We start from the raw sequence: 15720 nt of genomic DNA on the forward strand, positions 1-15720 counted from the left end.
AGTGCCAAAGCTCTTTCTGAAGCGTGTTTGGTTTATTGGTACCAGATTGTTCGAGTTCGACCACTTTATTAGGACTAATAGAATTAGATAGGCATCATATTTGGTTTTAGAGTGTATATCCGTTTTCAGTCATGCCTTATCCCTATTCCTATTCCATCTGTTGCCTTAGTTATAGAGCCAAACAGAGGGATGTGGAATTCCTATCACCCGACGCCCGGAACATATTGTTGGGGTCAAGGGCAACAAGGTTTCATGAGTATTTTGTTGTTGGGACAAGTATGCCCAACCCCATTCAGCACAAACCCTTTGGCTGCCAGTTTACAAAGAAGGGGACTGTCTGCAGTCAGGTAATATATTTGTGTGTGCATATGTTAATGCTGTTCGATCCTGTATTTATGGTTCACTAATGAAAAACCTTCATTATTAGGGTGAGCGCTGTAAAAAAAAAATTCAAGTTCACACTGCCTTGCTGACAGTGGTTCCAGAAAACAAAACAACAACAAAAAGTGTACATATGTTTGAAAATTTTAACATTATGAGGCTAAGTATAATACTCCCAGAATGCTCTGTGATTAAATGCAAATGTTTGCAGAAGCTTTGAAGCAAGAGTGATGATTCTTTGCTTTCAAAATAAAATGTTCAGAAAAAATGCAAGTAGGAAAAAAAAACGCTTGGCTGCAATGAAATTGTAGGTGCTATTTCTTTGAAGCTTCATTTATTAAAATGTGTTCATGCATGTTAGTATTTATAAAAAACATTCCTAACGGAAATCAGTGTAACCTTTTTCATCAAGATTATGGGAAGCGTAAAAATAAATGAGCACTGGCAAAGCCAATATCCAAGTTTTTTTGTGTGAGTTTTTTGGTTTTGTCAATGCGTGTCTTATATTGGCATGGCTTTTGTAACACTTTATTGTTGTTGGAGATGCCAAGCCCTCACCATTGTAACAAACATTAGCAGAAAGGGGAAACAAAAAGTTTTTTTTTCATCTCAAAGCATACATTGCCACCAGTGGTGTAACAAAGGCCCTGCAGGAACCCCTCCAGGGGCCCCGCAACACAGCACCTGCCCTGAGTGAGTCTGTGGGGTGGCGGGGCTCCATATTTTTTGCAGCGGGGTCCCCCTCCAGTTTTGTTACGCCACTGATTGCCACAGTAGTTCCTGGCACTGAACAAAACTACCTTGTGTGCCAAATATGCTCCTTATGGAAGAGCAGAATGTGATCACTCACAGTAAGGCAAGCCGATAGTGAGAGAAATAGAAGTTTAATAAAAAAAAAAATGTCTTTGTTAACGGCAGACCTAATTAGGGAACTGATTCTTAAAGAAAGTCACAAATGCGCCCCCATGGTATACGTCTTTGAATTAGTGGCTTTCATAAATTCACAAGAGCTTACAGAAGTAGACCAGTAAATCGTACTCCTAGAAAATATTTGTGAACTGTATTTTAGCAGAAGAAAATATACATGTGCAGATTTGCTCGTTGGAAAATCTATTGAGTGTTTGCAAGTTCACTTTCCATCCACTTTTTCCCCAACCCTGGAAGAACTTCTACTTCTGCCTTTGTCAGGAGTAAATTTCCAACCTTTCTCATTATGGGAAGAGATTAGAGAAGAGCTGGTGAAAATCCTTAAAACATGCAAGTTAGAAGGTTTGCAGACTCAAAGGCATTCCAGCCCTGGAATTATTGGTTACTGCTTCCTCCAGCCCCAGTATGTAGATCTGCGGAAAGGTGGCAAAATAAGGGAATTGCAATAGTATGGATTGACATTACAAGTATTTAAGCCCTACTATAGTAGCAGCCCTAGCAAAATCAGAGAGCCTATTACCACAGCTCTTACATAATGCGATTGCTGCCATAATTTGTCGCCACACTGCATGGCACCAAAAGGACAAGTAGAATTATTTTACAGGACAAGTAGATTTAAGAAGCAACCTGTCCCATGGACAAGTGTATATTTTATTAAATTCCACACCCCTACATACAGGAGGGTCTGCAGGTGAAGCGATTGCAAAAGATTTGCGAGCTGATTTACTTAACGATCCTGGGGTGGGATTCCTATTGAATATACTGATTAAATGCAAGGCCCAAGCTTCCTCCGATACAATAGAATTAATTATTAGGTGGAGGTGGGGGCTTACCAATCCATTTACTGTTTTCCAGAGGGAGCTGATGTTTACCTGCTTTGTACTATGAATAAGTTTTACCTAGAAGGCCTCCTCCTTGCGCTTCCAATCTTCCTACACCTGTTTTTTAAATTTCTTCCTCAATTTTCTTATTGTGTCCCATGATGTTGCATGAGCATTTGCTTTCTTTGATGTACTGATTGCCTTTTTGAGCTCCCTCTTTAATGCGATGCACTCAAAGGATAATATGGTTTGATGCCTGTGGGCATATTGGACCTTTTTTTTTTTTTTTACCTGAGAAGCGTCCAAAGTATCTTTTGAAACACAAATCTTCCAACAGTCTTTGTGACTGGTAGTTGCTGAACACGATTCTTCTAACAGGTTTTTGGCCAGGCTGGGCAAACCATCTAGGGAATCGTTGGTCCACCTTATTCTAAGTTTTTACATTTTAGGAGTCCAATGTCAGGTTGTGCTTGAGTATGCTTGGGGACATTTATGCTTAATGTCATGTGCTAGTATGCGTGATCACTGGATGTGATGTATTAAATTGCAAATTTCCTTTAATGCAACATCAAAGGGAGGGCGGTAGAGTCTAAAAAAGATTGTGTGGTTGCACCTTATAGGTATGATTAGGAGGAGTTTCGGCCTGCGACCTTCCGTTTATTACTCGCAGGCCTAAAAGCTCCAGAGCAGTGATAAGCCTCTCACCCTTAAGGTTGGGATGTTTAAATTCTGGACCGAGTTGCACGCACGCATTCGAAAAGGCGTTATCTGCTGCAAGTTTATCATATTTGGTTTGTAAAATAGATTGCCATTAAAGTCCCCTGTCAAAGTTAACTCCCAAGTTGTATTTACCAATCTATTCTCGATTATTATTGAAATTAATTTAGTGTAAAGTCATTGTTTTTCCTCTGTGTTGGGATGTGTATGTACATTACATAGCACCATGGGATTTATTCCGTGTTCCTTCCAGTTGCTAAATTTTATAATTTGGATTTAAGGGTTGGGGACAAAAGCTGTTCAGTAACGACGTTTAGTGATGATGCTATGTAGACCGCAAGCCCTCCCTTTGGCCTCCCATATTGATGCGATTTTACAGGTTTGAGAAGGTAATGTGTGTATCCGACCAATGGCAGTGGCTCCAATAGCCAGGTTTCTTGTAAGGCAGTGATGTCAAATGATTGCCACTTCTGCGAGGGTATTCTCTCCTGGAGGACTGACTTGGTCCCTGCTACATTCCATGATAGTAGACTGAGGGTGCCTTCTGACATTTCCTTTCTAGTGATGGTTTCGTGGTCACCTCCTACTCGGCGCAATTAGAACTGTGGCCAGCCAAGCCCCATTTATCCTGACGAGGCTTGCTAGCCAGTACTTCTACTCCTTCTGGTGTTAACGAGGGGGGCCCTAGCCGACTGCGGGACAAAATATACTGAATCTGTTTTGCCAGTGATTTTAGTCCCTGCAGGGATGTTGGAATGCGAGGTTCTATCGGGTGTCCCCTAGCCGACTGCAGGCCAGAATATACGCAATCTGTTTTAGCAGTGATTTTTAGTACCTGCGATTTGTAATAGGGAAGTTGGATAGTGACATGCTTTATATTTTGAGAGCACGATGCCCTGGGCTTCAAATTGATCAGCGCCTTCCAGTATTGATTGAGCAATAACTTCAGTTCACCATTTTGTGAGATGCTTCGAAGAAGGAATGTCAGTCATTACACGCAGGATGTTACCTCGATTAAGAATGTCCTGAGGGCCCTTCGAAATGCCTTCCGGCATGAATAGAGCACAGTTGATCTCATTCACTTCCTATGTGAGCGGGCCACAGTTGATGTTGATTGTCGTGATCTTTGTTATGATGTACTCCAAATGGAGCCAGATCTTTCATTTATCGTATTATTTGGAGGCCGCTAGTCCGCTTCCTCTTCATATTTGATGCCCTCCCAATTTCCTTTTTGCAACAAATTGATGGAATTCTGATTAGCAATCATGCGTGTGATCCTGCGATCTTTCCACTTATTTGGTTCCGTTTCATATTGAATGCCATCCCTCTTTCCAATTTGCGGGTCGTTATTAATCCTGAGCAACTGCCATCATGTATTGTCTTGCCAGGAATAACCATAGATGGATGTGGAACAGTGTCTTCTCTTAGCCGTGTGCTTCTTGTAAAAGGTCGCTAGGGCATGTCACTGTGTGGAGTATCTGTACTGTTGTAATTTCTATATTTAAATTGGGTTGAGTGCGCCACACACTGGTCATCCTTGGCTCTGTACTATTGTTATGCGATTGCTTCAAAGTCAAATAATTTTTTGAAGGGGTTGTCTGTGAGGCTCTTCAACCATGTGAGTGTGTGGAGTGGGCTCCTAAAACATTCTCTTAGCCTACTTTGTGAAATTGAGGCTTCTGTTGGTTCTGTTAAATTTACTGTATAATTGGGTTTCATCCGTTCATGTTGTTCGTTGCCATCAGAGCTTTCTGCCCGGTCAGTGCTTGCATGAGATTCCGATTGGGAGCTCTGGCTGGGGAATGCTTTTGTTTTGTGCCTTGTCACAAAGATCGGATACACCCTTGTTGGCAATTCTTTAGCTGGGTGCTGAAATGTATTCCTAATACGTCTCTTTTGACACTTAGTCTGCTTTTCTACATCCATTACATTGTGAACATTGAGGCTGTTTGCTAGGTCAGCTTCCCTCTGACCTGTCTCTTTATGTTTTTTGAATTACCATAGAAGGTGCTATAGTAACTGGTGCGTTCTGTGGGTCCATCTGACCTAGGTCTGTTGACTTTTTTGTGGTATCGTTCCTGATGCATACTGCTGGTCCATCTGACCTAGGTCTGTTGAATTGTGTTCAAGTGCCACGCAGGGAGATTTGCGTGCTACTGGGGGCTGTTGGTGTGTAATATGTATTTGAGTATGAGTGACCAGTTCTTTGGATTTATTACAAAAGACCTGTTCTTGTGGAGCTAAGGTTTTCCTTTGTTCGATGATGTTTAATAGTACTGCAGGTAGAGTACTTAATTTGTCAACAATTGGACCACACGTATAAGCCAATTGAAGAGGAGGTTTGCTATCTTGGACCCTCGTGACTAGGTCTATTAATTTTTGCACTTTGGTGTTTTTATCAACAGTATGCGAAATCATAATATTCTTGGTCGATTTGTATGTCCATTTTATCAGATTGCATGTTAAGTGCCCGGGTTGCTGCTTGCATAATTCCTAGTCAAGGCCTATAAATGTTCGATAAGTTATCCTGATTCGAACTAGAAAGCCCATCTGCAGCCTGTCTCTGTCTTAAGTAGAACACTTTCCCCCAGTAATAATAATTTGGTTCTGCTGCATGCTGATTATTCCCACGGATACATGCATTGATTTTTTTTGGGGGGGATTAGAAGGCAATGTGAGGGATTCTGCTGATCTCCTTTTGCTACGGGGCTTAACAGTGTGTTGATTGATTGATTATACTCCCATGTGGCGCCATTTTAAAGTGAGGCTTAGCAATGTGTTAGCTGTTTGTTCATGCATCATATGGAGGGGTCCAAATGAATTGTTTTAACTTCCATTGCCTTTATTAGATATGCATAATTTGAAAATGAAATACAGTGTAGCCATGAGGCGTCTGCATCCGCTTGTTGATCAAGGCAGTTGACACCCCCTTCCCTTCCACCTCCCCCCCCTGCCATATTATGTCTAAACTTGGATTTGATGGGCAGAGTGGTGGTTTACCAGCTGGTGTTGAGTGGGGACTATATGGTGCATATACCTGGACCTGCACCTCAGATACCCTCAACACTGGTGTATTAAGAATTTTTAAGCTCTGATGGTATAGTTGTGGTTACATCCATAGTTGCCTCCAGGTAGTGCTCTTGAGTTGAGGCCCCAATGAGACCGATGGTTTGCGGTATAAGTGGTATTCGAAGACCAGAAATCTTTTCTGTTGTTGCGTAAATTAACACCACCGGATCCTTAAGAAAGGAGAACTTCTGGTTTAACGGCTCATTGCCAAAATCATTTTGTTTTGGTGATTCTAGGGGGGTTGTTTCACTGAATTTCATCATATTCGCTGCCTTGAGATTTCTGGCGTTCCATTTTTTGCTGTATGTTTTGGTGGGGCGTCCTGGCCTCATTTTCCTACCGCCTTTCACTCCACACCACCTCCACACGGCCACCCCTCCTGTGATCCTCCAGGCCTCCACTCACTCCATGCTCATCTCTATCGGCTCCTCAATCAGCTGCTTGGTGCACTGCGCTACAGGTCAGCGCCTGCATCCATTGAGTTTCTGCTGCAGCTCCAGCATCTGATTTTGAGTACCTCTTACAATAGACGCAGAGGGTGTAACCAGACCAGTACCCAGGAGTGTACCAAGAGAACCTGACTCCGCTTATTTGACTGCCTTGCTCTATCCTCACCTGTAAGGGGCAGAATCGTCTGGAGGTGTACAAAACATACGACCAAGTTACATCACTAAACGTAAATAAGCATCTAAAGACGATAAGATAGGTCCTCAGAAGTCTAAGGAGCAAATGTTTAATTCTCCATGTACTTAATGCTACTGAAGACAGGAAGCTGGAGGCCATTCCTGGGCTTAACACTCGTTAGAAGATTTCTAACACAGTAATTGTTCAGAGTGGTATCCTTTCAAAATGTCATATCACTGGGTTCAGTTCAATTTTCATCTCCATCGACTTACAAATGCACTGAAAGTTCTTCATTCTGTGATCATTGACGACCCAATTTGGTCAGTTTTTACGTATTCGTAGAAATTGTACCAAGAAGAGTGATTACTTCAATCAGGAATACTCATGAATAGGCTTGTAGAAAGAGTGTACCCCAAAAGACTGCTGAAAAGAACTACATTTCTTTTTTTAAAAGCATGGTATAATCATAGGGGATATTTATAGCAACCTAATCAAAGAAAAGAAGAGATGGACAAATTAGTTTGTGTGACCACTTTCAACCCTGTTAGCAATGAAATAAGAAAAATCATTGAACAACATTGGGGTTTGTTAGAAGACCATCTAAACAATTAAGAACTACTGCTATTTTCATTCAAGAGTGGGAGGAACTTGAGGGATTCCTTAGTGAGAGCTAACTTACCGGAACCACCTAGAACAACTCTAAATACTTTGTGGGGTCTCACGGTAGTGGTTGGCCACTATAAATGTGGGAAGTGTCTGGCTTGTAAGTTTTTAGTTTCAACACCACTGATTTAATTCATAATAACATTGTGAATAATTTAAAAACGTTCACTAATTGTAATGCGAAAGATGTTTATGCTATATGGTGTCCATGCCAACTACTGTATGTAAGAAAAACCACACAAAAAGTGAAATGTAGAAATCTCCAACATAAAAGTAGGATCAAATGCGGGACCATTGGAGTACCTCTTGTGGACCATTACCAGAGCCTACAGCTTAATAATGATGACCTAAAGTGGCAAGTGATTGAACATATGAGGATGGGACCAAGAGGCGGCGAGATTGACGTTCTTCTATCCAAGAGAGAGCTGTATTGGATGGACAGGTGCAACCCAATTTCACGAGGATTGAGCACATTGGAGGATTGGAGACAAGCTTTTGCTACATAACAAGATCATGGACTTTATCACCTTAGCTTGTGAGAAGCGTTTTGACTGTATTTTGGTTATAAGTACCACTGCTTTTGGCTTTATTAACTATAACAGAAGGTACGAATTCATATAATATGAACATATATACACCTTTTGGAGGGTTCTATTATGGGAACTAGGAATACAATATTTCAATCAGGACCGCATTGCCAATTCAAGGGCTCTGTTTATTTAGCTTGATTTGATAGCAAATACCCACGTACACTGTGAACTAAGTATATGTCCACGTCTACCACATGATGGGACTTTTCATGAGAGTTTTCAAGCCAAAAATATCTTTAACAATTAACTTGGCCTTAGGGTAGCTATTAGCTGTCACAAACATATTATTAAGAACCATCACAGTCTGTAATTAATACAGACAAAACCTTAAGGTGCATTCATAAAAATGGTTCAGTATAGAATCATAACCTGGATTTACATAGAGGGTTATGTTCTATCACTATTTTAGTTTTGCCTCCACTGTCTTTTTGGCCCAAGTAATAGAATTCTTATTTTGTTTTTGGTAGACTAGCAAAAGAATAGCCCTTATAACACTAGATGTTCCTTATTTTATAGAGGAACAATCTACTTTTGGCCACTAGATGGCAGCAGAGGCTATCCTCGTGCAAGTTAGGTAAAGCTGGCTGTCTCATCCATAAATAGAACGAGATAGGCAGCAGGCTCTAATAGATTCACTGTGCTGCTGAACTACCAGCCAAGTAAGTAGATCGAATCAACAGGATTGCTGCAGTTTTTAGGTGGCAGAGACTCCTTTATCTGACTTCATTATATTTTGTTTACTTTCTTCCCAAAACTAGAGCATTTAACCTGATTAAATCAGGGCTGCAGATCCTTCACTTTAACATCGGACCACGCCAACAAGTTTTAAAAAAGGACTTTAAACACTTGGCTCATTTTCATGGAATGATCTAAGAACTTCCTGTAGGCATTAGGTAACTATAAAGCAATTTTCAGGTTTATTTTCAAACCCTATACAGTAGCATTGACCTTGGAAACAACAATAAGACAAATATTTGTTATATATATACATATATATATATATCACTTTTTCCTAGATGGCAAAGTAAAAAACTGGTATTAACAACAACACACCAGGGCTACATGAGATAGAAGGCGACTTGGTATAGTTTTATTGTTAACAGGACTAGGATGTGTGTGAGTACAATCAAATAGGGGTGAGTACGTCTTCAAATCCGTTTATTCTCTAAATTAATTAGGTACATTTTGTTTCTGTCTCTTAAGAGGTCGACTTACTATCACATAAAGAAGTAGTGACCTAACGTTAAATATGGATTTGATATTATACCCTTAAAATATGTTGTACTGTTGAATTAATAGATGCTGACCAGATGGAGGGCAAAGTACTGATACATGCTTTCTGTATTGTAGTCTAGGTGCTTCCTATTTCAGTATTCTGTCCTGATGATGACCCTCCTGAATTAATTTCTTTGATTGGGGTTGAAAAGTCGACATTGTATTAGAAATTTTGGATTGACTTTTGAAAAATTTTGTAGGCTCACATTACCTATGGTTATAGGTGCTTATTTGAGACCTCATGCTTTTAACCACAGTTTGGTTTTAGTTTTCATGTAAATAGCACAGCAACACTTATACTAACACATAATTTACTCGCACTGCGCCGTTATGCAGGCGCACCTCAGTTACTTTACTTTAAATTGTTGAATTTAAGTTTCTAATGCGATATATTACTCACAAAACTCATTGGTACAGAAAGTTCTTTATAATACAACCACTGTCGTGGAGGTTAATTCATATCCTTCCCCCAGCGGGGCCAAAACATTTTTTGTTATATTATTCATTTACCCAGGTCCTAGGGTACTGGGTTGCCCCATTTTTTCAAAATACATTGACGCCCCCAAGCAGTTCTAAATGTTACCTTTTGGCCTTGAGTGTTTAGTGAAAATATTACGAAGTGCATATAGCCTAAATAGCATGGTGCTTAAAGTGCCTAAGCCTTCACTATAGCATTATTACGAATATTGTCTGTTGAAGTCTGTGTAGATGTAAGATTTAAAAAACTGACATCTAGTACTTTGGGTCTGGTTTTAAAGAAAGAGTAGTCCTCCTTTCCAAGACATGATTTTTCTGAACACACCTCAATACTTTCCAGTCCAGAGTTTACACCTTGGATGAAAGGAGATGACTAATTGGCTTAGCTGCACTCTTGAAAGGAAAATAATTGTACACTGCAAGGTAAATCATTTCCTTATTAGATGTATCCTTTTGTATCCCCCTGGTGTCACATTGCTGATTGTATATGAGGCCGATGCTGGGAAGTCTTGGATTGTCGGAGGTGACAGACTAGAGCTACTGGGACAATAAACTGAGAGTTACAGATGCCCTAAGATTCATATTCTCTCTCTCGCTCTCTGCATGTCTCTCTCTCCTTGTCTCTCCTTTTCTGAGCAAACATCCTCATTCTAACTCTTAAATTATACTCTGATGTGCTGTTTTCGACAGTTAAACATGCTAAAGCTGCAAGCAGGTACTTTATCTCCTACCTTCTATGCACTACTCATCAGTAGAAATTGTAAATTACCTTACATATTAGCTGTATTTGTTTTTACTGCTTTTATAACATTTTACTGGGGGCGTACCAGCATGACAATTCGTACATTGGGCATGTTCATCTAGGAAAAATACCAATCTATGAAAACTGTATTTATAGGTAAGTAAGTTTGTCTTCTTTTCCTTATGCTCAAAAAATTAGAGTAAAATATTTTCTGTATTCTTACCTGGCGCAAAACTTAGGTCACTGATGCTCTTTGACAGGTTTTCTGGCTCTACCAAGCTAACAGTAGATCTGAGTTTTGCTGTGTGGAAGACAATTATGAGACATCATCGATATGTAAGCTTCTGTTTTCCCTTCCAGCATCCTGAAGGATTACTCTGTCCAGCACCTACCGGATGGTTCTGTCATGGTGGAATCTATTCTAATCCAAGCATCTACCCAAGACGACCCAAGCACAAAGGTCCTTCTAGTTTCTTGGACGTACCAGGTACGTTGTTTTTCCTGTCATTATTGTGTGAACAAAAAGTTAGGGTCCAATTTTTAGCAGAACTCTGGCGCTGCCAGCTTCCTAGATCCAGAAGCCCCACCTACTTTCTATGTCGGCCTTGTGTCTGATTCGCTTGCGATCAGCAGGTAATATTTGGGAACCAGTGAGACCTACTGCCAACCAACTTTTGACTGTTCCAGGTGGGTAAGTATTAGCGTGGGTGCAGGTCAGCTAAAGGATTTGTTTCTGGGCAAGTTTATGATTTAAAAATATTTGAGGGGTTTTGAGAACCAGCACCGTATATTAGACACACAATTATTTTATCATGGCCATCAATGCTTTCACTGCTATCTGGTTCTTAATGTCAGTTATATCACTACTCTGTGTGGATTTAGGTACTAGTTTGGCCATGTGGGCGTCTGTATGATACAAATGTGTCCATCAGTCGCAAAATGCTATGCACCCCCTAGTTTAAGTAAAATGTCTCATTTGAGGATATACTTGGGTTAGAACACGTAGTGGCTATCATCTTTCCCATACTCTTATACATAGTGGCTGGTTCATTATTTCTTGGCTCAGAACTGCCACACAATACCAAGGAAAAACATGTTTTCCTTCTTTTCGTGTCTTTTGTTTTTACATGGTTTCCTGGATAAACACATATTTTGCATTAAAGTTCCAGCTATATTCTATAAAATTCAACACCTGGAGGAGATCCTTACCCTAAACAAGTAACACTGAAGCTCCCTTTACACCAGTTTTTTTTTTCCTCCGTTTCTGTGCTGACTGCAGTGACAGTACAGAAAATGTCCTTGCATGACTGAGAGCACAGTGGCTGTACTTACTGCAGTGACTTCCATTTCTGCAGCACATTTTCTGCCCTTACTATAACGCCAGTGCCTAAGCGCCCTTTGTTATGGAGATGTCTCAGGCTCTCCGTGCCACAGCAGCACATGGAACAGTCTGCCACTGAAGCCATGGTGGTGTTCCTGTAGTCAGAGTGTGTGGAATTTCCTTAGCATAGCAGAACACGAGAGTTAAAATTTCAGAAAGAGCATCTTTTTAACTGAATTTGTTTTATTTTTACCTAAAGGATGAAGAGTTGGGCAGTTATTTGACGTCACTGTTGAAGAAAGGATTACCGCAGTCTGGCTGAGAGCAGATCTGGAGTGGAGATTTAAAATCAATGTACAGATATAGATTTTTTTTTTTAACTAGGGTTTTTAATAAACTTTAAGTTGCATTCCTGTGCTTTGTGTTCTCTGCTACTTCCTATTATAAGTTAAAACAACAACTAAATGTATTGGGTATAGTGTCTCTTTAATGTCCCTATATTGAAGCCACTACAGGATATTCGGGGTGGTCATGTGTGTGTGTGTGTGTGTGTGTATCGTTGTGTGGTCACTAATGGGGAAAAATGAATTAAAAATGTATGTTCTACTAAAGCGCCTAATTGCTAAAACTTATCGTTTTTTTGGGGTCTCAGGTGTATCAGCCGTTTTCATGTGATTCACTTTTTTGAGAGGTAACAAGGTCTCGGGTTTAGCCCAAAAAACCCAGTTCTTCAAAACAGCCATGGCCATTTGCCGGAACTAAGTGACAGTTTTACTCCAATAGCCTCAAAGGGTGCTAAATAATACAAACCCGTTATGCATCTGCAAACAGAAGCCTTGGCAAATGTCTGCATTATACATTCGAAAATGCAACGCCGTAGACTAATATACCTTCCTAAAGGCCAAGACAAAATAGTTCCAGTAATTATGATTAAAACGGTGAAGGCCCTCTACAAAAGTGTGTTTGTACCCTGCCCTCAGTCATCGGCCGTCAACTGTTCTAGTTGGAGGCTTAGATATTTTATACGTGCCTATCATAACTTGCTAAATCCCAAGTTCAAGCCATGTTTGGCTCTTCTAGGTCTAAACCAAAGCCTGTGGATCTTCCCCAATTTAACATTTAGTTTTTTTTAACTAACAAAGCCCCCACGGAAGTGCAGGCCTCGCTACAAACCCCATGGGCTCATTGTTTACAGTCCTCTACATAAAACAGTACAGCAATGCTGTGCTCTCACTCCAGAGCTTAGGCAGGATTATATTACATCCTTCATAATTCACTAGATCACTTACATAAATATTGCATAAGAAGGGGGTGAGCAGATGCCTGTCTCGTGCCAGAATGACAAGTGATCGGTTCAGATTTTTTGTCACTGCGAATTTAAAGGAAGATCACAAATCGCAGTATATCCACTTTATGTGCCCCAAAAGTAACACTCGTTTTGGTGGATACTTGTGGATTCCTCACATTTATAATGTCCCCAGGCGCCGGGCTGGATCCATAAGATTTTTCAGCAGAACTCATGTGCACCAGTTGGTGGAGTCGTGTGTCTATGGATCAACTCCACTGTGCCCCTGAAGAGAAAGCGAGCCACGTATAGCCATCTTTCTGCAGACCTGGCTATCACGGCAATAGTGTTTTGTGAACATGTGGCTTGATCCCCACACTGCAGCCTAACAAATATACAGTACAACATTCCATACGCTAATGCAGTGGTAGCACTCTTGGCCCTGGAGGAATGTGGATGGAATCAACCGATGTGGAAGCTGCTTTGCGTAGCAGATCTTTTTGAAAATTGCTATCCACCTCGACAAAGCACGTTACAGTAATTGCCCGAAGTGAAAGGATGTCACAACTTTGGTAGAAGACCTACTCTAACTCTCACACCAAATTGTTTGGAAAGAAGGTGAGTGTGGACAGACTAGCAGAGCCTGAAGCACACACACACACACACACATTGAGCTGAAGTTATCTTCATGAGAAAGACCACCTGCAGGGTCCGTAGATGTGTCATGGCTCTGAAGGGGGAAAACATAAGGAAGGTATAGACCAAATTACGGTCCTGCTGTGCCATCCTAAATATATGGAAGAAACGTATATCAAAGTACATCACAGGTGATTTGAACAAGGACAGTTTAGTTAAACACAAAAAGGACAAAAAGGTCCTAAGATAACCTCTAGCAGTGCCCATTGTAAGCCCTTGCCAGGCCAAATGTAAAACAAATAGTAACACATCTAGAAGCTTAGCTTGCAGTGGATCCCTGTTAAGCTTCCCACACCGAGCCACAAGCTTGTCCCAGTGTCTGGCGTAAACAGGTTTTGTATTAGGACGCCTGGCAGCCCGTGTTGACATTCACTACTTGTGAAGGCAAATTGAACGCAGTCAACTTCATGCACAGATGTTTAGACTGCACAGGCCTTTGCTTTGAGTACAAGATCCCTACCCTGCTGATGAGCATCGGAAGCGTCTGCCTCATCAGAGGACTGATGTCCATGCCCAGAGCCTCTGGGTACCACACTCTCCTGTCCCAATCCGGAGCCACTAGAATGACTTGGTTCTGGTCACTCCTGAACTTCTTTAGAGTTTGGGACAGGAGGGACAGTGAAGGCATACAGGAGTTCTGTTCTTTACTCTAAGCAAAATGTGTCTCCTAGAGAGAGAAAAAGTGTTCACACTGAGTGTTCTTTCCGATAGTGAAGTGATTGAGCCAGGGCCTTCCCTATAGCTGGAAGATGTTCTGTGCCACTTCCGGGTGTAGCTACCATTTGTGATCTGCGTTGCTGACTGCGTTTGCCCACCCTGGCGTTTAAAAATCCCACTAGGTGGTGTACGATCAGGGAGATGCCTTGATAATTTAGACACGTGTAGAGAGAGGGGCAGGGCCTCCTGTCTCAGAGTTCACCCTGCAAGTTGCAATACCACATGCCTGTGGTGTTTGTAAAGATCTGAACCAACTTCCCCTTGACTGATGACAGTGTCTATTGATGCCAAGCAAACGGCCCGCAACTCCTGTAGATGTGGTGGCGGTCTCTGCTGGAGACCAGAGTTTTATGATCTAGACCTTTCCCTGCTCACCTCACCAAATGAACAGTAATGCATCAGTCACCGCCCTCAGCGTGGGTGGGGTAGAAAAGAGAAGTCTGCTGCTAGTCCTGTTGCAGTCAAGCAGCCACCACTGGTGATCTTTTGCAGTTTCCTCCAAAACCTGCATTAGTTCTGAAAGTTTCCATTTATACTTGGCCCATTGAGGCTTCAGATCCAACTGCAGACCCCACATCTGCCACCTAGTAAGGTTGGTGGGCAGGATGCAAGTGGTCAGAAAGCCAAGATGCCTCAGCCATTCTCACTGACACAGGACTGAGGCTGAAACATCTGGATCTTAGCCCCAAGGATCTGGACTTGGTGCTCTGGAAAGAAGGCCCAGAAGTGGATGGCTTTTATGAAAGGGAGCTTCTGCAAAGCAGTAAGGTTTAACTTTGGTATGTTGATCTTGAACCCCACTGAAGTAAGGAGGTTTGACATCATCGGGAGGTGGTCCAAGTCTGACTGGTGAGCAAGCCTTCACCAGTCAGTTGTTGAGGGAGGGGAAGCTTGGTACTCACCCAATCTCTGAAGGTACACCGAGCTACAGCGCTACACCACAGCCTCCACCTGCTGCTCAGTTATTTTCCTTTGACTGTAGATCTCTGGTCAAGCACAAGCTTGGAATTTACAACTTCTTGGTAGACCACTCGTGTGGCGCAATCTTTTTGTCAGAAACCTGGCTTACATAGAGCTCAGCGCCGGACCCTTCTTTTAGCCATTCCTCGAGGCTTTGCCATGGTGGGACTGGATAGGCAATCTGCGAGAGGGGGTGAAATCTCCATTACCTTTAAGCTACTGTGCTGTGCTCTTTCTCAAAACCTCTTATTGCAGGGTGTGAAGCAGTTTTTTTTCCCTTGAACATTTTTCTAGTAATTTTGCCGTAGCAGGGAGAATAATTTCCCCCGCCCCAAAATCCAGTCCCCCTCACCCCCACCCCACCCCCACCCTCTAGCATAACTATATTGCTGGCCAATGTACTATCTCCACTCGTCTTGCGTGATTTTAACTTTAGTCATCGGAGAGCTCAGTCT

General features: G+C 41.7%; 1 protein-coding gene across 3 annotated transcripts in view; it reads left to right on the plus strand.

The window, feature by feature from the left end:
- The window catches only part of INTS11 (integrator complex subunit 11), a 194762-nt gene extending 182742 nt beyond the window's left edge, over window positions 1-12020 (plus strand). For all 3 annotated transcript variants that reach the window (XM_069241076.1, XM_069241075.1, XM_069241073.1), the window contains 2 exons: window positions 10647-10773; window positions 11867-12020. In XM_069241076.1, the coding sequence (XP_069097177.1) occupies window positions 10647-10773; window positions 11867-11929 (190 nt within the window). In that variant the 3' untranslated portion in view covers window positions 11930-12020. The remainder of the gene's footprint in view (window positions 1-10646; window positions 10774-11866) is intronic.
- Window positions 12021-15720: the final 3700 nt, after the last annotated feature.

Source organism: Pleurodeles waltl, chromosome 6, assembly GCF_031143425.1.
Source record: "Pleurodeles waltl isolate 20211129_DDA chromosome 6, aPleWal1.hap1.20221129, whole genome shotgun sequence".
Lineage (NCBI taxonomy): Eukaryota > Metazoa > Chordata > Amphibia > Caudata > Salamandridae > Pleurodeles > Pleurodeles waltl.